This window comes from Emydura macquarii, unplaced genomic scaffold (genome assembly GCF_026122565.2).
Source record: "Emydura macquarii macquarii isolate MOO-44397 ecotype Brisbane River unplaced genomic scaffold, CSIRO-AGI_Emac_v2 contig_3343, whole genome shotgun sequence".
Classification (NCBI taxonomy): domain Eukaryota; kingdom Metazoa; phylum Chordata; order Testudines; family Chelidae; genus Emydura; species Emydura macquarii.
This window is the reverse complement of record NW_027133480.1, coordinates 3,936,492-3,957,608: the sequence shown is the minus strand read 5'-3', so window position 1 is coordinate 3,957,608 and position 21,117 is coordinate 3,936,492. Positions and strand designations below refer to the sequence as shown.

The 21,117-nt window shown below is 39.7% G+C and overlaps 1 protein-coding gene across 4 annotated transcripts in view; it reads right to left on the bottom strand.

The window, feature by feature from the left end:
- PTPRE (protein tyrosine phosphatase receptor type E) overlaps window positions 1-21,117 on the bottom strand; it is a 223,733-nt gene that overhangs the window by 9,555 nt on the left and 193,061 nt on the right. For all 4 annotated transcript variants that reach the window (XM_067533350.1, XM_067533349.1, XM_067533352.1 and 1 more), the window contains 4 exons: window positions 17,975-18,051; window positions 9,466-9,600; window positions 6,826-6,951; window positions 4,654-4,805 (listed from right to left, as the gene is read on the bottom strand). In XM_067533350.1, the coding sequence (XP_067389451.1) occupies window positions 4,654-4,805; window positions 6,826-6,951; window positions 9,466-9,600; window positions 17,975-18,051 (490 nt within the window). The remainder of the gene's footprint in view (window positions 1-4,653; window positions 4,806-6,825; window positions 6,952-9,465; window positions 9,601-17,974; window positions 18,052-21,117) is intronic.

The following is a 21,117-nucleotide window of genomic DNA, read 5'->3' as shown; positions in this document are numbered from 1 at the left end:
CTTCTAGTAGTCAGGGATAACTAGGGAAAATGATATTGCAGGCGGCAGCACTGGATTTCCCCATGTTGATCCCTAGAGTACTAATATTACCATTTAAGAAAATATATTTGGTTTTTTTTTCTCAATTCTCACATCTCAAGTAGGACTGTATTACTTTTAAAAAGTAGGAATAAATGGTAATTAATACCAGGCCCAAGCATAATTTTTTCAGGCCCAGTGCAAACTTGTAACATGGGCCCCCATCCCACACGCATACCACAATCCCTTATCCCATACATACAATCTCATGAGCCATGAAAATTTTTTTCCTCATGGTAATGGGGGTTGCAGCTTAGGCCGGGCCCCCCAGGGCCTCCGGGCCCCAGTAAAGTGTACCCTTCCCTCCCACCCCCATGTGGGGGCTCTGATTAGTACAACCTCATTACCCACATATGTACAAATACTAGAGATTGAAAAACAATTTACAGACTGCATCAAAAACAGAGGGAAAAGATCTGGATTATGGTAATTTCTCTTTTACAAAATTCTGAGATAAAATGAGAGAACCATATCACCCCTCCTCATTGTCAGGTTTCATACCATCAGAGCTCTCAAGTAATACTTTATTTAAGAGGACTCTGCCTCATCATACTCAGTGAAAATCTTTTTTCCTTCTAAGACAATAAATATTTTGGCCAGGGCAAGAACTGCCCTTGTGCACTGTGAGATGTTTCTTCTGTTGATAAGTTATTTATGAAATTGCAGAAAACATAACCTTGCCTCTCCTCACCATTTAAACCAACACTCCCCAAACACACCACTTTTTCCTCATCTGAAAAACACCTTAAAACTGCAGATAAGGAATGAAATATGACTTGGGGCCAAGAATTTTAGGTCTTCACTTTTTTTCCAGACAGTCTATATACTTTAAAGATTTCCCAGTCAATCTCCAGTCACTGCATCCCTCCCATGTAATCAGAGATGCAGCTTTCAGGAACCAAGATAAATTCTCAGCATTTGGGAATTCCTCTTTGGCCCTTTTTGGAGGCACAACTATAAAAGAAAAATCATTATCTCATGTATGAACCACCAAAAGTTAGTCACTTCTAGCACTTCACTACTTTTTATAGCCTGGTTTTATTTTTTAAGAACTGGATTGTAATGTTTAATTTGTCATAGGAGTGTTAAACAGATATGCTCTTAGCAGTTTCTGTTTTCATTTGCAACTAACCTAAATAACAAACAATGATTTTTTATGATAAATGAACCAGTAATGTGCCTATATTTTAAGGGATAAGGAAAAGCTGTTAAGCCTATATTTACAGATAATAATTTGCATGAAAATACAAACAACTCATCCATGGTCTTTAGTGTCATGTTTCTCTATCAGAAAAACATATCAAGTGGATATCTAAAACTTGTTTTAACAGTTGCTACATTAGACATTTAATTTTCTGTATGCAATATGATTTAAACAAAAAAACCCAAATACTTGACTAAATGTATGCTACTGCAGGTTGTAGAAATTATAATCAAAAGTACACAGTTCACAAATGAAATAAGAGGGCATTCTGCTTTACAGACATAATATTCAACAACAAAAATGGCTAAATCAGACCTTCTACTTAGAAGGTGAAAGCTGAACTTCCCATGAACAAAGACACTAGGGCAGTCTAACATATACTTAAGAGGGGAATCAAGCCAGGGGGTGTGTCTTCAGCTGGTGTCAACTGGCATAGTTCCATTGATATCAGTGGACAATTTAAACCACCTGTGGAGCTGCCTCATTGGCTTCCTTCCCCTCTTAAACATGTGGCAATCACTGCAAAGCTTGGGCAAGTAGTGACTGCACTTGCAAACTCATGCTTACACTGAAAATTCCTAAGGCTTAGAGTTTAATCCTTAAAACACTAGGGCTCACACTGACATGCATCTTGGAAAATCAGAGCTAGACTTTAAAGGCACTGGCTGGTTTCTCAAGATTTGAATCTACGTGTATTTGAGAGAAGGTTCTAGTCATAACCCTTAAGAACATGGGTTTTTAAGTTTTCTAGCACAGCAGCTGATTTTCCAAAATATACACTCATGTGAATCTATGTAACTGAGAAGAGTAGAGAGTTCTAAGTCTTACGGATTTTGAAATATTGTTTTTACCATTCTAGTGGTGTTTTGGAATAAACATCTGTTAAAGTTCAGGGAGAAATGCGGCCTACAACATTAACCTAATTCTTCTATTAGATGTAACGTGGCTCTAGTTCTTTCGACTTCCAACATGTTGCATTAATCAAATGAATACTGTTAGGCAAAAGAGCTGCTTTTCTCCCTTATTGATTGGCTAAAACTGTCCCATATTTTACCCAATTTGATTAGCATTCTATGTCCTGACTTACTATCCACTGTTAAACTGCAGAATCAGACTCTAAAACTGCCAATGTCCACGAGTTCAATTAGCACAGAGAAAATAAGCCTTTAGGGAAAATATGTGAAAATAGCAAAGAACAAAATACATCAGAAGCAAAATGTAGGAGAGAGGAATTGCTTGTTCTGTTAATTAATGTGCATATTCTTAGACATGTCCTGTATGTTGACAGACTCAAGCCTTTTTCAAGCTCCCAGACATTCAAATCAAAGCACTGTTAGCAGAAGTGCCACCACAGCTGATTTTTCCAATGGTGCATGAGAATAGAGATGATCTTTCAGGTAACCCAAACCCAAATCATAGTCCTTAAAGATCAAGACCAGCATCTTTAAGTTGTTCCTAGTGTAAACTGGAAGTCAGTGCATACTTCAGAGAACAGTGTATTATACTCTCTATAGCTAACTCATCGCTGGCAAGTGGACAGCTGCATTCTGCACTAGCTATAGCTTCCAAAGTGGTCTTTGAGGGTAATTCCCTGTAGAGCACATTGCAACAACCAATTTGGAGGTCACAAGAGCTGTCATACCATTTCTGCAGAGAGGGAAATAATCAATTGCTTATTATCCAAAGGCAAATGGCTGCTGCCAGAATCCAAAGGCACCACCAGTTTGCAGATCTCATTGACAAAAGACTGTCACTGTCACAACAGTCAATTTCCCCATCATACTGTAGATAATAAGGGTCTCCCCTGCTGGGGAATACAGACAGGTAAAGAAAACCTCAAGGTCGCTACCATTAAATCTAAAAGAATCGGCATGGGACCTTGACCTCTGTCCATTTCTAGGACATAATCAACCAATGAAACTAGTGCAATTTGTGCACCATACCCAAGTCAACAGCCAGATTAAAAAGGAGGGGGGGAAGTAATCTGAGGATTCCACATGTCACCAGAGTTGTCCTACCACATACTGCTGAATAATCTTCCCCCAAGAAGGGGAAATGTATTATTTGTATCAAGGTAATGCTGGGAGCACTAGTCATGGACCAGGGCCCCATTGTGATAGGCGCTGTACGAACACAGAATAAAGGTCTTACATACTAATTAAAATTGGCAAATTTCCCTCAACAGTTTTTAAAATAATGCCAAATAATCCAGAGTTAGTAAGGCTGCCAATGTCCAGAGATGTCAATGTTGAGCATAATTTTTAACCATTCCCTTGAGGAATTTGGCAACTCCCCCATCTGTGTCACAGAAGCCACAGTGACCTCACTATTTTTTAAACACTGGGCTTGAGTTTGTCTTGTTAAAGAGGACTTGACTGTAGGGGAAAGGCAGTAACCTTTGTAAGGACATGGCCATAGAAAAGGGATACCGGGGATTTGATTTTAAAAAATATTTCAAATATTTCAAATAGGTAAAGGATTAAAAAATGTTAATTTTTATTTTATTGGAAGGGGCAGAGATACTATAAAAACCCAAAAAACCAAAACTCCAAAAACTGGCAAAAGCGAAGGTTTAATACAAAAATGAAATAGACAAAAGCAGAGACTTTAAAATTCTGTGAAAAATGACAGTGTTTTGAAGAAAATATACTATTCAGGCAAAGGCAAATAAATATTTACATACTTTTTTTAAAAATGAACTAGGCAGAAGTTAACATGGAAGCAGGTACAGGTTTTAAAATAAATAAATGAAATGGAAAATGTCTGAGGACAAAAATACCTTTTACCTTTTCACTAAGCTGTACACTAGCTATGTAACAGTCTGATTTTATCATCACTGTTCTCCTTCAGTTTCCTTTTGTTAAATTCTCCTGTGTTTTGTCTTAAAATTACATTTTGTGCAGGGACCGTATTTTACAATGTTTTGAAGTGCATAGCACAATGGAATTCTGACCCTGACTGGGACTTCTGGGTGCTACTGCAATATACTTTTTTTTTTTTTTTTAAATGTCACTGCAATTGTACTTTCCCACTCACAAGACTGAATGAAGCTCACGTTCAAGAGTGTAACTGAATGATTTATTCCTCAAGCAACTTTAATCCACACATATCCTCTCACCACTAGGAGACTGAGGCTTGGGCTAGTGGTTTGTATTGTTTACTAATCAATTCTTGTTAACTAATCCTGGAAGAAAGAGAGAGTTTTTGTTTTGTTTTGGTTTTAAAAGTACTGTCCCAGTCCTTGGAATGGAACATTGCTATGATAATAACCAAACCAGAAGAAAGGGAAGATGGAGAATGTTATGCAGATCATAAATAATAGGAATGATTACTAAATAAAAAAAAAAAAGCAGAGAAGAAATAAGTCTTACCTGCAATGCACAGTAATTGGATGGTTTCCTGTCTGCTGCTGCTGTTTTTGGACAGCTCCAATGAGGTCAATCATTCCTTTTCCTTCAGCAGGAATTCCAATTTCAGGCCATCCATGAAAATGAAACTGTCGGACAAGTCTGCTCTGCTTCTCCTGATAATTCAAAAGTGTGGCAGGAACAGATTTAATGCAGTTATCAGTTCAAAATTCAAGCACACTTTTTTACCTTTAACATTTTTTATACAAAAATTTGTAACATGATGATATAGGAGGGCCATTTTCAACTTGGTGCATGATAAATTAATCATCCAGCTCAGGTAGTTCTCTCTCTTAATGCCCTGTGCAGTATAATTATAATTTCCCTATAATTTCCACTATAATTTCCCATTTGATCTGCACAACTGTTTCATCTAGATAGCTCTAAAGACATACTTTAAAAACTATACATTTTTAATATGAAAATCAATGACTTAGGGTTTTCATCACTCTTAAAGGCTGTATCCAAAGTCATTGAAAAAATCAAGCTCACAAACTGAGGATCTTTTTGTAGTCTAGACCCTTTTATTCAATTTTGTCCAACTTTATTTGTTATCTGAAAAGTTAACCACCTTTGCCCCAGGGGATTGTTTAAGCATTTTTACTGAAAGCACATAGATGGGTATTTATTTCATTACAGTTTTCTATTATGAGTTCTCACGATTGCATAATTATTCCAAATATAATTACTATGAGCCGGATTTGACGGAGTGCAACAAGGGTGCAGAAGAAGGGGGAGCATGCAAAGTGTTGTCACAATTGCACTCTCTTAAACATTGGTGTAAAAGAAGCAAGGTAATGTAGGAAAAATATAATCTAGGGCAGTCAAAAACAGCTAATTCTGTAGAATTTTATAGTCTATTTGCAATGATTTGAATACTACTCAGAGAAATTTTATTCCATTACAGGATACGTTGCATTACTCTAGAAATCATTATGAGAAGAATTAGTTCAGTATCTGTTGACTAGTATTTAGGGCTAGATTGTGCTTGGCTCCTGTGTGGGCATAGATAGAGAACATGGAAAAAGCTTCTCGCCTTTTTGGTGCAGAGGCCAAACTCCATTGGTGTCCTTATGCTCCCCTGAGCACAACAACTGTTCCTAGCTAACCTACAAGCCACCTCAAAAGATGGGGTTAGAACTGGACAGGCTTGGTAGAATGTGGTCTCTGCACCCTCTTAGACCTTAACCACACTAAGATTCTCTTTTTTTTTTTTTTTTAAACAATTTAATTATTACTGGTAGCAATGGTGGGAGCTCAAAGTCACTGGCATTTTTACCACTGTGTCATCCAACCTTCCTCAAAAGCAAATATAGAGGACACTTATTTAAAAACACCAGTTCCTTGTCTACACTAGAGTTTCCAAGGTTGCCACCACAGGTAGTTAGTAGTGCACTAATGGGACATTTTATGAAAAAGACCGGTGCAGGTAAAACCTTCCTATAACCTACTTGGTGCACTGTTTTGTGCTATGAAGACTAGACTACTTAACCATATTTGGGTACGTAGTTTGTCCCATCCTCCTCCTCCTCAGATGTGTGTGAAGTAGGATATTCTAGAATGCACTGCCCCAAATGTTGCTGATGCTGCTGTGTGTTCTCTGGCTACTCTACACAGGCATTATGGGATAGTCATCCAGATGTTCTCAGATTGCACTAACATGAATGCTATTAGGCAGCATGCAGATGCACAACATGATAGTAATGGCAGAAGAGCTGCTGTGTGAACACAAACTTGAGTTGTGTTATTTGTGCTTCTAAGGGCATTTGCTTTGTGTAGCAGCAGGCCTATAAATAATCCCTTACCTTACTTCATAAACTCAGTGCTTAAGCTTAGTTCCTTTTGTCGAGTGTGTGTGTAAATAAACTTTAGTGCGTAGTTGGATTCTAAACTGTTACTGCAGGAAATCAGACTTTTAAAAAAACAATGAAGTAATCAATTACCAAACAAATGAAGTCTGTAGTGACATGCATGACACTGTGATGTCCCAGGTCTTGAACCTTATTTCTCACAAAACCTATGTAATGTATTGTCTTGGCTTACCTTTAAACACAGACACAAAAGCTCAAGTTCATAAATCTATCATGGTTATAAATAGTTAAAAGTGTAGAAAACTGTACAATTTCAAGACAATACCTGATTGAATGTGATTATGAAGTCCCTTATACTTATGGCATCCAAAAGACTGTCACTCTTTATCTCTATATTTATTTCTCCATGAGTTACAGAGCCCTCTGATGGCCAGTACTGAAAACACTTTTCCTGTAAAATTGAAACAGAATAGTAAATGTTCCTCGCAACACTTCTGCTAATCTCTAAAATGTCATGCAGCTGTAACACAGAAGGTCATGCAGAGCATTTTAAACTTGTTCAACAGAACTTCTGCAGTGAAATATCTAATCAGTGTCTCGCCTAAACCAGCTTTTTCATAAATCCCTTGCGCTATTTAAAATAATAGTAGTAAGTTAAACATTTCAGTCTGCTAGAAAACAAAGCCAATACACAGAATATAGGTGTTAACTATGCTGGATTTGGGACAGAGGAAAAATAAAACCATTATTAGTGATGCTAGAATGTATGAAAACACTGGTAGAAGTAAAAATGGAGGATTAACACCCATCTCCCTACAAACTAAAGACAGAGAAACCTGGGACTAAATCCAAAAACCAGGTCTTCAGTTCAGTTATACTGTTGTATATTGTTGTGTAATTCATCCCCCTTGTGCATATGCATTATGATATAGTCTTTAAGTACATGATCCCTTACTATTTTTTCCCACAGGACCCTTGCCTCGTTCAGTGCACAGGATGGATAGTGCTCAGGGAATGAAAGAGTTATTCAGTTTTTCTTTTCATTCAGTGTGACCTCTGCCTTATTTACTGCATGCCGTCCAAATCCTGCACTGAATACATAATTATTCATTTTCTAGGGCACTCATCATAATATCTGAGTGGCTCACAAATATTAATGAATTTCATACCACATCTCCCCTGTGAGATAACAGAGCATTATTACCTCATTTTACAGATAGGGAAAACTGAGACAAAAGAAATTGCCTGTGGCACACAGTGAATCAGTGACAGAGCTAGGAGCAGAACTCAGGACTTTCTGGCTCCCAGCACTGTACTGACTCCTCCAGGCCACATTGCCTTATTACAAGAAGTTTTGAGCATCCACACCAACCACTTACTTCATGTGCAGTTGCAAATGTTCTACACTTTTGCAAAACAGGCCCCAGGTATGTCAAGTTGGACAACCAGAAAATGAGGAACACAAAACTAGTGGCCACTTGCCAAAATTGTGATTTAAGTTACTTGCCCAGCATTGTAATGGAAAACTATGGCAGATGCAGGGATAGCAGTGAGTTCTCTGTGGCATTCACCTTCCTTAACCACAAGAGAATCCTTTTTCTTCCTGCCATTTCCTGCCTTCTTCATTAAACACCTTCCAATTTCTAGAGCAAATCAGACAGGGTTCCTACAAACACAGCCTCATTCACTGCATAACCCTGATTCATTCCCTGGCACCATCATCCTGAAAGAGGCAGGAGTCTCATGGAAACTACATGGGATTACTATATGATCATGTAATTAAATGCATATGTACAAGAGGACCAAATTAAGCTTGCATAGGCAATTGTAATTCTTGCATTTCCTAGCTTTCTTGTTCTTGGCTTTGCAAACTAAATAACATTCTTTTAATTTTTTGTATGTGGTTTTCTAGGCTTTTTTAAAAAAATAAAAAGGTAAAAACCAAATTTTTTTATTATATACTACTATAACAACCACCCCATTATGCACCATCTGCAGGGTTTGAACCCTGAACCTTCAGTACATCAGCACAGCTTGGGCTACAGGACTCACTTCATTAGTTGATCAAAGGAAAAGGATGTTATCCTAGAGGGGTAAAAGGCCACTTGGTCTGGGGTTCAAGGTGGCTGGGTGGAACATGAATCAGTTCTCTCCCTCAAAAATGTGCGGGGAGCTGCTGCATATGTGGTGTTCAAGAGGGATGGGTCTTTGGGACCTTTTGCTGGTAGGATAGGGAGAGGATTTGTCAGGGAAGCCTGGCCCAACTCTCCCCACAATCTTCAACAGCTGTCTGGCAGCAGCCAGGATGTATAATACTTCCTATTACAGTGTCTGCTGCTTTGATGGCCATGTGGGTCCAGACGTAAATGAGACTGATCATGTTCAGTTATTGTTTTGAATGTTGTTGACATTTTACTGACAACGCAAGCAATGGAAGTGGCAATGTTCAAAAGCATATATATCTCAGCTAAATCTGAGTGGAATTTTGTGAGATAAAGAAAAGGCACTTCTCTAGCCCAAGGGCTTTCCCCCTGCCATATTTTAAAGGCCTGCTGCAAACAGTGGAGGAGTTAACATTTCTCTAAAAAAGGCAGCAAGAATCTTTTATAATGACGTTTTATGCAACCTAAATATAAGGGTCACTACCAGCGCCCTATATAATAACAACAAAAGTTTGAGCACTTCATTGTTTGGTGATTTTTTAGTTCTCTGAATAAGAAATTACATTACACTTGATGTCTATGAATGTAGTTGCAAGTTAAATGGACCAAATCTAGCATGCACAGGCCCTTTGCTTTTACCTAAGTTCTGTTAAACTCATCACTCCTAGAGGATGGTCAGCCCAGTGGGGTAATGGACACAGAGTAATCACTGCAGAGAGATTCAAGGCAGGGGAGGAAAAAGAATGTATTAACAGAAAGAACTTGGACCTTATAATTAGAAAATTTGCAGAAGAGAATCATACCTGCTCCCTTTCTTGAACTTCTGTAAGCATAACTATCGTGTGACATTTCCACTCCCACACCATTCGCCAGAAGTCTTCCACTGTATGAGGAAGTGGTCCTTGGGTTGCAATGAAATAATCCTTCTGGCGATAGCCCTTCATAGAAAGATAAAAGACATCAAATCAGTTTTGGATACAGCAACTTTTCTTTTTCATATTTTAAATTCTGACCCGCCTCTTATCAGTATCTCCTAGTTACCTAGAAATACTGCATAATCATTTATTCTAAAGCCTCAGTAACATTTACTAATACTTAGGGCCAGATTCTGTCACCCTCACTCATGTCAGTACTCCACAACTAGTCACACTGATTTCATTGGTGCTACTTGCAGAGTAAGATATTACTCACCATGAGTAAGTGTGACAGAATCAAGTCCTAAATAATTTGCTTTTCTAAAGATAATATAAAAACAATTTTAGTTAAACTGTATGCAACAAAACAAACCATGATGTCAGCAAGAGAATACTATGCAATTTTCACAAACAGAAACTTTCTGCATAGGCAAATATAGATTAAATGGTACATAGAAACATATGTCCCAGCTTTCTTGTTGGAGTTTTCCATATGCAATAAATTGTTTCATTTGGTTCTAAAAATTGTTTTCACAGTTGAAAAGCACTCACTTTAAAACAGTCTTGGAGAAAACTCCAAAACCTGAATGCAGAAGCAAATATACACATATGAAAAAGCCTTAGAAGACCTATACATTGCTTTTTTATGCATATTTGTATATGATTAGCTATATTTTAAGTAGTGATGACAGAACCCTATCATGGTACTTTATAGGATCAGCTGCAAATGAGATGAAAGTAGAGTTATAGCCAAAATCTCAAATGGTCTTAAATCAGCTCCATATTTGTGCCCACAATCTCACACAATCATTTTCACCGGCAAAAACCCAAATTAAAATATGAATATATTTATAATATCACATTTAATATAAATAAACACACATTTAATAAACACACATGAAATGGCTTTTTTCCTTGGCAAGTTAACGTTGCTAGCATGGCAGAATGATACACCAGATTGGTAATTAAGTCTGGAAAGCAATATCTTAAGACAGAAGGTTAGTACACCTGAGTAGGATAAGATTTTTACCTCACTGTATATAGTACTCAACGACTTTGGAAGGTAACTTATATGAACTATATTAAAATGTATAAGGAAATAAAAACTGACTTCAATTCTAAGCTCACACTCACCCCATTGCAAAAAACACTACTGCTTTCTTAATAAATGCTCATTTGCTTTTACTTCAGAAAACAAGGATCCGTGTTTGAAAAAAAAAGTAGAGGAGGGAATTTAAATTAGGAAGAATATCAGCCCTCTAAGTCATCATTACATAGACCCACCTGTTAGTTCAAATGTACCAATGTTTCTGACTCAACTTTAATCATCTTGCATCATCACTTTAAGAAATATATCTTTAGAAAAGAATACTGAGATGAACAGAGAAGTCAAGGATGAATGAGGATGGAGAATTAATTTCCCTTGCCACTAGAGGTGCGTTCCTTCAAGTGAGGGATAGTGCACATTGGTGGGCTGAGTGGGGAATCTTGCATTTGAGTTACAATGTGGAAATTCACTTGCTGCCTGTATTGTAATGGTTATGTGGATGAATGGAGGACTTAAAGCCTCTAGGCTTTCAGGAGCATTAAATTTGCTAAAAATGTAAATTGAGAAAAAATTATCCAAAATATTTCATGTGCTTCTGTTGCTTTAGAGTTTTAATGTAATACTCTACTTAGCTGGAAGGCAAAGAGAGTCTGCAAAGTAGTATAATCTTCTGTCAGAATGCCAAGTTAATAAGGCTGTTTCATGCTGCTAGTGAATATATCTAAAAGGTGGTAAAATAAAGCAAATATTGATATTTAGGACTACTATTGAATTTCACTATGAACTCTGTTTAAACTAGCATGTTGAAATATTCTGTTTCATGATGTAAAATCTATTTAAAAATTATCATACACTATTGCCAGGTGGAATTGAGGAAATGACACATTTGGTCCTCATCAGAAACATGGAAAAAGCAAATTCTTATAAACAAGAACATCTAAATGCAAAGCAATTTGTTTTCATTATTGCTTTTATAAAGCCATGTAACTGTGAGGCCACATTTTCAGCATTGGGACGGTTTGTATTTTTCATGTAGAGCACAGGAATGACCATGTTTAAAGCAATGTTAAATTGAGGGCTTTGTTCAAAGCTAAAGTTAAAATAGGAAAGCATAGTTCCAAACTGGACCTCTGGTGGAGCTGTTCATTGTAATTCCCATCTTGCAGACCAGCAGTGTCATTTTGGGAAATACATGGTAAGTGAGGACAGGAAAGTTGGCACTCCCTGCTCAGGGAAGGCAAGGATGCAAGAAAAGTGGCTGTATAAGTTTAATTTATACTACAGCAAAGTTTAGTTCAGCTTCTCAAGCGTTTCTATTCCAATATATTCCTCCCATCTGTCCAGAGTGCAACACTTCCTTCATTTTAAATCACTGAGGACAAGTTTTAATAGGATTTAGCCAAAATGGCTTCAAAGAAAATGAAGGTTTTAGGTTTCCAAACAGAAATGAAAATAATAATGTGTATTTTTAAACAGTTGGGAGGTGCTCAGATACTATAGGGATGGGGCCGTGTAAGTACCAGCTGGACAGACAAACTGATATTCATAACATAAACAGTAGCTTCTTCATTCTTATTTTAACTATAGAGACTTAATCCATTTTCTTTGCATTTTCAACCCCTTATAGTCATTTAATATATTTATGTGTTTTGTTTTAAATATTCTCCTTCTGAAACTGTATAACATAGGAATACAAGGTAATGATGAAGTGGTCATATCTCATAATAACTACATGTCCCTCTTGCGATATTTTAGCACCAATTTAAACCACTAAGTCTCAATATACGAATTTCAACCTACTTTACAGAGAAGATTGATTGGATTTGAGGCACCATCTCTGGAGCCAGGGCAGCAGCGTCAATGTATTTTTAACTCCTATTCTGTCTTCCCTGACTCACTGAATTTGAATTTCATTTACTGTAACATTAAGATATTCTAGAGGCACCCAACAATCACACGTAAACAAGAATCATTCCCAGATAGGCAGGTGAAACTGAACAGAATACATCCAGGCCTTCTAACAGAGCAGATGGTTATGCCTGCCTAAGAAAGTTCAAGCAAGCAGCTCCCAACCTGCAAGATTACTGAGAATGTTGTGGCAGACCATCTCCAACATCCACAAATGAATTAGTTCTCATCCTCATGTAATCAAGGCTCAGACTTGGAGATGGCATTGAAATGGTACTAATTACAATTGCTGTCCATTTCCCTAGTGCTCAGGACAAAGACCAGATGCGCTTGCTGATTTATTTATATCTAAACTGTCTTCAATACTGTTGATGAGGAAGTGTTGCTGATATGACTGCAAGCCACGGTAGGAGTAGACAGAATTGCGTTAGAGAGCTTCCCCTCAATCCTTTCAGAGCATTCCCAGAATTTGATATTGAGTGGCTACTCCTTCTCCCTTGGGGCTCTCAGCTGTGGAGTCCTGCTGTGCTCTTTTGTCTATGTGAAGCACTGGGATGACTGTAAGGCAATATGGCTATAGTGCCATCAATATGCCAATCACAATCAACTCCAACATTTTTTAAATGTGGGTACCTAAAGTTAGGTCCTCAAATCTAAATATAGGAAACTAAATAACAGTAGCCTGGATTTTCAAAGGTGTTAAGTACCTGCAGCTCACAATGAAGTAAGGAAGGGGGAAGAATTTTGAAGATTCGTCAAAGCCTACGTGAGCAATACTATGGGACTTACACTGGTGTAAATCAGAAGGGCTCCACTGAAATCAGTGGAGTTAAACCAGTGCAAAAACAATTTAGGAGGAGAATCAGGGCCTACATCAGCTCCTTTCACTTAGGTTGCCACGTATTGCCAAAGTGATTCACAATCTTGAGTGGTCTAATTCCTAAAAACACAGTTGCATCAGTGGCGAGAAATGCTTATGTACATCTGTGGACTGTGCCTTTTCTTTCTCAGATGCTAGCTTTATTTTGGTCATCCACATCTTTGTTATCTCTAGGTTGAATTATTACAACACACTATCCATGTGGAACTAACTTTGAAGGCCACTCGGAAGCTTCTGTTAGTGAAGAATGAAGATCCTTGCTCTCTGACTGGAGCTAAATGATGAAAGCAAATTACAATTGTCCTGGGCTGTCTGTACTGGCTGCCAATCCACTTCTGGTAAAATTAAAGCTTTTGGCTACCAAATACAAGGGCCCAAATGGCCCAAGTTACTCAAGAGACTAACTCTCTCTCTGACCCACCCACAATGCCTGTGCCTGGGCTAGTTGTGAACACTTAAACTATCTGTCCCAAGAGTGAGGTTTACAGGAACTGGAGACAGGGTATTTTAGTAGCAGATCCTTGCCTCTGAAATTTGCTCCTGTCAGAAATACATGTAAGGCTCAAACTAGCCAATTTTCATAGATTAAGCTCAGAAGGGACTGTTATGTTTATTTAGTCTGATCTCCTGCATAACACAGGCCATAGAAATTCATCCAGTAATTAATTCCTGCATGAAGCCCATAAATTCTTGTTGAGCTAGAGAATGTCTTTTAAAAGGACAACCAACATTTTAGAACGTTCCACAAAACAAATCTGTTTTTCTAGGCTATCTACTAACTGTGCACCTTTGCAGCCTGATTCACTCAGTGGTGCAGAGTTCAGAGCTGGTAGAAAAATCAACACAAGGCCTTATCTCCATTTTTGTGCATAAAGCAAGCAACTGTAGCGCTAGTACTACATAGGACTGGCTGGGGATGAAATATGGTGAGGGCTTTGGGGGAAACGTGGTACTCCTATAGCACTTCAGGTAGACATTAAAGATATGGGGTAAACCTTTCAAAAGCACCTACATGATTTAAGAGTCTAAATCCCATTTTCAAAAGTGACTTAGATGCTTAAAAGCCTCTCATTGAAGGTCAATGGGAATTAGGTTCCTAACTGCATCAGTCTCTTTTGAAAATGGGACTTGGTGCTTTTGAAAATTTTAAGCACCCTCCCTGGCAGAAACTCAGAGAGATGCCTGCCTACCCTGAGCTGGCTCCAGCCAAGTTACACACTGCCAAGCTGGCATGGGGAGGTGCAGTTTTCTTCCCATATATCAGCAAGAGAGACTCCTTCTCTCATCACTTAACCAGCTGGCAAAATATCTGTATCTTTTCTAAAGCATAGATTCTCAATCTATGGCAGGGGAGGGGGCATGTCAAACTTTCCAGCGGGCATGGCAAACCAGGTCAAATTTAAATGAGTGGTGTTGCGATCTGGCACTTGGATTCACAAGACCACTCAGATTTGGCCCAGCTGCCCCTCCATCATGAGTCATGGTGTTGCAAGGCCACACTAACATGTGGGCTAGAGTTTGTGGACCTCCCAGAAGAAGTGAATCTTTACGAGGGGTTTTGCACAAATACAAGGTGAATATCCTTCTCACTACTGTAAGGGGGGGGAGGAGGGGAAGGGGTCCAACTAAAAATGTTAAGGGGGGGCTTTATTCAAGAAAGGTTGAGATCCCTAGTTCTAAAGCATGTGCATGTGCTTTTACATTTTAATAACATTTATTTGCTACCAATTCTAGTCAGGTGCTACAGGTGCCATAGAGGTGCCCTACGAATACCACTAATTGTAATGTGACAAATGGTACCACAGAAGTCAAGATAATTCCATCACTACATCACACAATACATAGTAAATGTAAGCAGACATAATCTACTCTATTATACATTGTGCATGTGTGCGCGCAGACACACTTAAAATTACATTAAAAGAACATTATTAAGGTTGTGAAGTCAAAGGCTCAAAAGTTAGGAAAACACCAGAATTAAGGCTTCCTGTGCAACCTTAATTCAGCTCCATTGTGCATACATGATACAGTATTTAATTACATGATCACATACTATTTTTTGCACAGGATCTCTGCCTCACTCAGTGCACAGAATGGATGGTGGCCACCTAATGAGCAGGTATTTAACCTCATTGTCTATCATGTAGCTCCACCCCTTATTTACTGCACGCTATTCAAACCCTGCTCTGAAGACAGAAAATATTAATTTCTCCATGAGAATTGCACAGGTAACCTTAATTCTGGCATTTCCTAACTTTTGAGTGCTTGACTTTGCAACATTAATAATGGTCTTTTAATGTAAGGCTTTTGTTTCTCGGTGTGTTTGTGTAATTTTCTAAGTCTAAAAAAAAGAAAACAAAAGACACCATTCCAACATGTGGCATAATACGGACGCTCTCTTGGGTCATCAACAGAGGTGGAATCTTTAAATCTGCCACACATATCTCTGCCACTTGAACTAATGGAGTAAATGATAGTAGTACAAGGTTCTCATCCTCTGCCTGGAGTAGCACTAGATGGGGATGGGACACTGCCAGCAGAGGAATGGAGAGGTTCAGGAATCTTAAGGTCCATTCCAGACTCTGGAGGAGAGTGTGCTCTTGCAGTCACAAACTCTTTTGTCCAGTCCCGCCAGGCTTGAGACCTTCTTCTCTGTTCCCTCCAACCTGCTCCTGTTGCAATTCTGCCTCTTCCCTGCCCTGGTTCCTCATCCCTGTCCCAGTCTCCTTGTACAGCAAGTCTCAGTTTCCCTCACCAATTCACTGTCTGATCTGTCTCTTCCCCTCCAGTCCCCTGGCTTTGAATCTTCTCCCTATCCACATTCCCTGTATCCATAGGCTTCCAGTCCCAGTCTCCCTCTCTAAGCTCCTGATCCAACATCAACGTCCCCCCATCCCCACCACTAGCGCCATGTCCCAGTTTCTTTGTCCAGCCAGTACCAGCTCTCCCCCCTGCTCAACAGATTTGTCTCCCCTTCCTCCCACTTCCTTCCCCTCCCTCACTGGTTCCCAGTCCCAGTCTCTTTGCCAAGCCAGTCCCAGTCTCCTTCTCCAATCTCAGTTCCCCTCCCCACTAACTCTCAGTCCCCGCCCCCTATTCCTCCCCAGCTCCCTGTCCCGGTAAGTCATAGTCTATCTCTTTGTCTCCCACCACCCTGGCTCCCAGTACCACTTTTCTCTTCCCTGATAGCCTTCAATCTCAGTCTCTCTCCCCTCTCTGTTTCTTGTCACAATCAATTTATTTTCCCCACCCAGGTTTGGCTCTTTTCCCCTCTGCATTAATATCAGGCAACTTGCTTCTCCATACTGCAGGAGCCAAGCAGGGGAAACACTGGCAGCACAGGAGAGACTAGCTCCTCTCTCTCAGTTCTGGTGCCAGGGTCCAAACTTCGCCCAGCCCATAGCAGCCCAGAGCTGCAATTGCCAAGAATGTCATGCTCAATGCTGGGTGGGAGCAGGGTGGATGGAATCTTATGAGTTTTTAGCTGTGAAGCTCTAGCAAAGTCTCTACTGAGCATGTGTAAACTGCAATTTTTCAAAGGCATATAACTTGGACAAATTTAAGCAGGTTTTCACAGAGATGGCAAAAGGCACATTCCTGACACAAAAGCTACCCCCTGCCAAATTGCAAGTCCCTGCTCTAGTATGGGGGTACTAGAGCGTCTCAAAGGAAAGGTTGCCAGAATTTTTAACAAGGACAAAACAATGTATTTTTCCCTAGGATCATCATTGGAACCCTTTAGGCTATAATTAAAAAAAAAAATCACCTTGAGGTAGACACCCAGCATGGAAAATTTCAGTCCAAATAGTTAAAGTTTGGCAAAGTTATAAGCAACTGATAAAAGGGTCTTTTGATGGAAAATGTTGGGCAATCTTAATAATAGTAATTCAGTTTGGAGCTGCATTTCTTTCTATCTAAATTCTTACATGGCCTTCATCACTGTAGTATCTAAGAACTTGACAATCATGAATGGATTTTATTTTCACATCACCCCTGTGAAGCCAGGAATTGTTATCCCCATTTGACGGACGTATGATTTAGGCACAGGGTAGATTAAGTAACTAGCCCAAGGTCCCACAGGAAGTCAGTGGCAAGGCCATGAATTATACCCAGGTCTTCTGAGTCCAAGTCCAGCACCTTAACACTAAATCATCCTCCTTCCCTGCTTTTGTGACTGACAAATCAAATTGAGTCCAAGGTATGTTTGTTTAATTTTTTTAGTTGCTTTTAGTTTAGATAATAAAATATAGGTTAATAAGTTTCACTTCTGTTGCTAGTCTATTTCACTGTTTGGTTCTTAGGCACTAGTACAAGATTGTTGTGTTTGGGTTCACAGCATAAGAGAATGTTTAAATAAACAAAAAAATGTTTTCTCTGAAATTGAAAACACCAAAGGAAAAAATATCTATCCATATTTGCTCTTTCAAGACTCCCCCCTGTTTGTTTTTTGACAAAACATAACTGTTGTTCTTAAACCAAGTTCATAAAAGTCCCTTTAAAAACACTTCTATACCATAACAGTCAAGTTGCAAACAATTTAAGTACTTAAAACATGTACTTACATCTATAAAGGAAGCATTGATATAGTCTGTATATTCTTGACCTCTTTTCATTGAAAGAATCACTCTATTAAAGTCATCTAAAAAACAAAAAACTCCACATTATTAGTTTTCTTTTGCTGATCATAGATTAATTGCTTGCTTGTACTTTTCACAGATAACAAAATTCCCTGTCTGAAAGTCAAAAAATGTGACATAAAGCTCAATCCTGTAAATCAGTGGTTCCCAACCTGTGGCCCGTGGAGGCTTTCAAAGTGGCCAGCCACTCCTCTCCTGCTGGCTGCAGAAGGGAGCCCCCTGCCTGTGGAGCCGTGAGGCTAAAAAACCGGTGCAGGCTCCTTGCTACAGTCAAGGAGATGGGAGAGCAGTGCTCCCTTCCCCCGGCTCCAGCAGGTTGCAAAGCACTCTGCCTGAGGCTCTAGGCGCTGGGGTCCCTGCTGGAGTCAGAGGGAGAACAGCACTGATCTCTCGTCCCTCTGGCAGTGGCTGCAGAAGGGAGTCTCTGCCCAGGGACCAGGTGGAGCACATGGGGCTACAGGACATGTGCGGTTTCCCTGCTGCAGCCGGGGTGACGGGAGATCAGTGAGGACTCCTTCCGTCTGGCTGCAGTAGGGGGGGAAGGGGGGGTGCTGCCAGAGACTGGTGGCCCTCAGGGTTGTAAACATTATATCTGTGGCTCTCTAGCCAAAAAGGTTGGGAACCCCTGCTGTAAATCAATGTGGCTGTTCAGATGAGTAAGGGTGTGCAGAATCAGGTCCTATATTTAAATGACTGGTGAATGAACTGAAAAGCACAGTGAGTATTCAATAACATGATTTTTGTTTGCCAGTCAAACAATACAGCATAATTCTAAGCAAAGTCTGAGAATTATATTTTCACATGTAGATATTACAGTTTTTATATACAAAATACAAGATTCATATTGATGTACAGTATTTAAAAAGTTACACTGCTAAATTATTTCAGTCAGTCCTGAATGATGTATGATTTTCACATATTTTAAACTGAAACTAAAACAGCAAAATGCACAACTAACTGCAGGCAGACATACTGCTAAATGTACAGACTATATGTCACTTTGTAATACCTCTTTGGTCCAGCAGTATTAAGCTAATCTATAAGCTTTAGAACATATGTACCTGCAAAGTAAAAGACAACAAAAAAGGAGAGGGGAGGCTACCTGAAACCCTCATGTGCCTCATGTAAATGTGGCTCTAGAAAAGAAAATGTGCCCATTGCTGCACTTTCCCTACTGGGGATACAAATGGGAGTGAGGGAGCAGCCACTTACCCCAGGGCTACTGCTACTGAAAATTGTGGAGCAAAAGATTTAGCTACAGGGCTTGAGGGGACCCGCAGTATGGGGGACGGCATGTGGTTATTCGGGTTAGCATGACTACCTCAGAAGTCAACAGCTTTTCACAACTGACGCAGGCTAATTTAAAATGTGTCAGAGGTTGGGGGGGTTTACCTCAGAGGAGAGTCTGGCAGAGGTGGTCCTAGTAACGCTGCACAGGATCAGGTTTGGGATACAGGAAGTAACTGGATGTTACAGTCACCCACATTGAGTTAGGAGTCATTAATATGGAGGGGAGGGGAGAACAATTCAGACCTCCCTCAGACTGGGAATGTTAATTCATGGGCTAGGATTGCCATTCACCAGCATGGGGGAGCTTCAGGATGCTGAGGGTTGCATGGAGATTGGTTGGAATATGGTTATGCAGGAGTGTCTGACCCAATGGGAGTGCAGCTTCTCTCCAGAACTAAAGAGAGGAGAATACACAGACATTTTACCACTGCTCCAGAGGGAAGCTATGACAGACAGTGATACAGGATAGGACAAGCAAAGTAATGACAAAGCCAAATGAACAACAGCAGCTAGAACAAGGGAAGCATCTTTTTAATTTATGCAGTTATTTCTGAATAATTCCTCAAAACAAGCCTAGTGTTATTATTCAAATATATGGATATAATCAGGCAGGCACAGAATATATTTGGGGGCATAGCTTTGTTTAACTATGATGATCAGTTTAAACTGACTTCTGCAATACAGGCTGGGATTTGGTGGGACATTCTGCATTATTCACTGTGGTTGGACTGGATGACGCTATGGGAGACAGGTGTTCACACTGATGGAGCCTCTTTGTTACTCAGCAAGCCCAACAGAGACCTGGTGCACTGAATAACATTTGGTGGGCTTTTAACAAGGATGGCTGTCTTCAGAGCATCTGCAGATTTAAACATGCCTGCAAGATGTGCTTTGGGGCCCATGTGGCCTGCAAATGCTGTAGTTTTCAGGGAAGGTCCCAGCATGGTAGACGACTGCCTCTCCTCCTTTTCCCAGGAACAAGGGATGGAGGTCAGGAAATGGGAAAAATGGTGGAGGAGCTGGCAATGGGGGTATTGAAAAAGCGTTGTCTCCGGTTAAGATCCAAGTTTTATGGGTAATCCAGTATATTACCCAAACAAGATACGTGGGGCATATGTACGGGAAGGGTTTACGATTTCATATATGGGGGTAAGGAGTCATGTAATGTCAAAAAATTAGAAGTCTACAGAGGGGCACACTATAAGGAAAAAGACTGCACAAGAAATAAACACTAAATCAGTTGCAGAGCATACATACATTTATGTATGAAGAACCTCTGGATTTCTCTCCTGGGCTTGGCTCCTAAAAAGGCACCTGGGAGTATCATTTGATCCATCTCTTTCAGTTCAGTTAATGATGTGATAGACCCTGAAATTACTTTCAGTGCACTAGTCTTCCTTCGACAAGGCTGTACCTGTGGCCCGGGGCGCTGCTGGCAAAATGTGAAATCAAGTCGGATTTTTGATTACTGCCAATCCATCCTTCTGATTTTAATCTCTCGGGTTTCTGTTTTGAGAGTCAGTTTTATTTTGATAAATCACTTCCAATGGGATTATTTCTTTCCTGCTCAGTGCTTGAAAAATTCAGTACAAGTGCAGGAATGGGCAGTAGCACAGGAGTTTGGTTTACATCAGGTGGTACTCTAGTTGGATGACTTCTTATTTGCAGGCAGGGCAGATTCTGAGGAGTGTTCCAGCCTACTGGCCACATTTCAGATTCTTGCTGTTAGGATGAGGGTATCTTTTGTTGATGAAAAAACAGAGGGGCCCTTTACAATA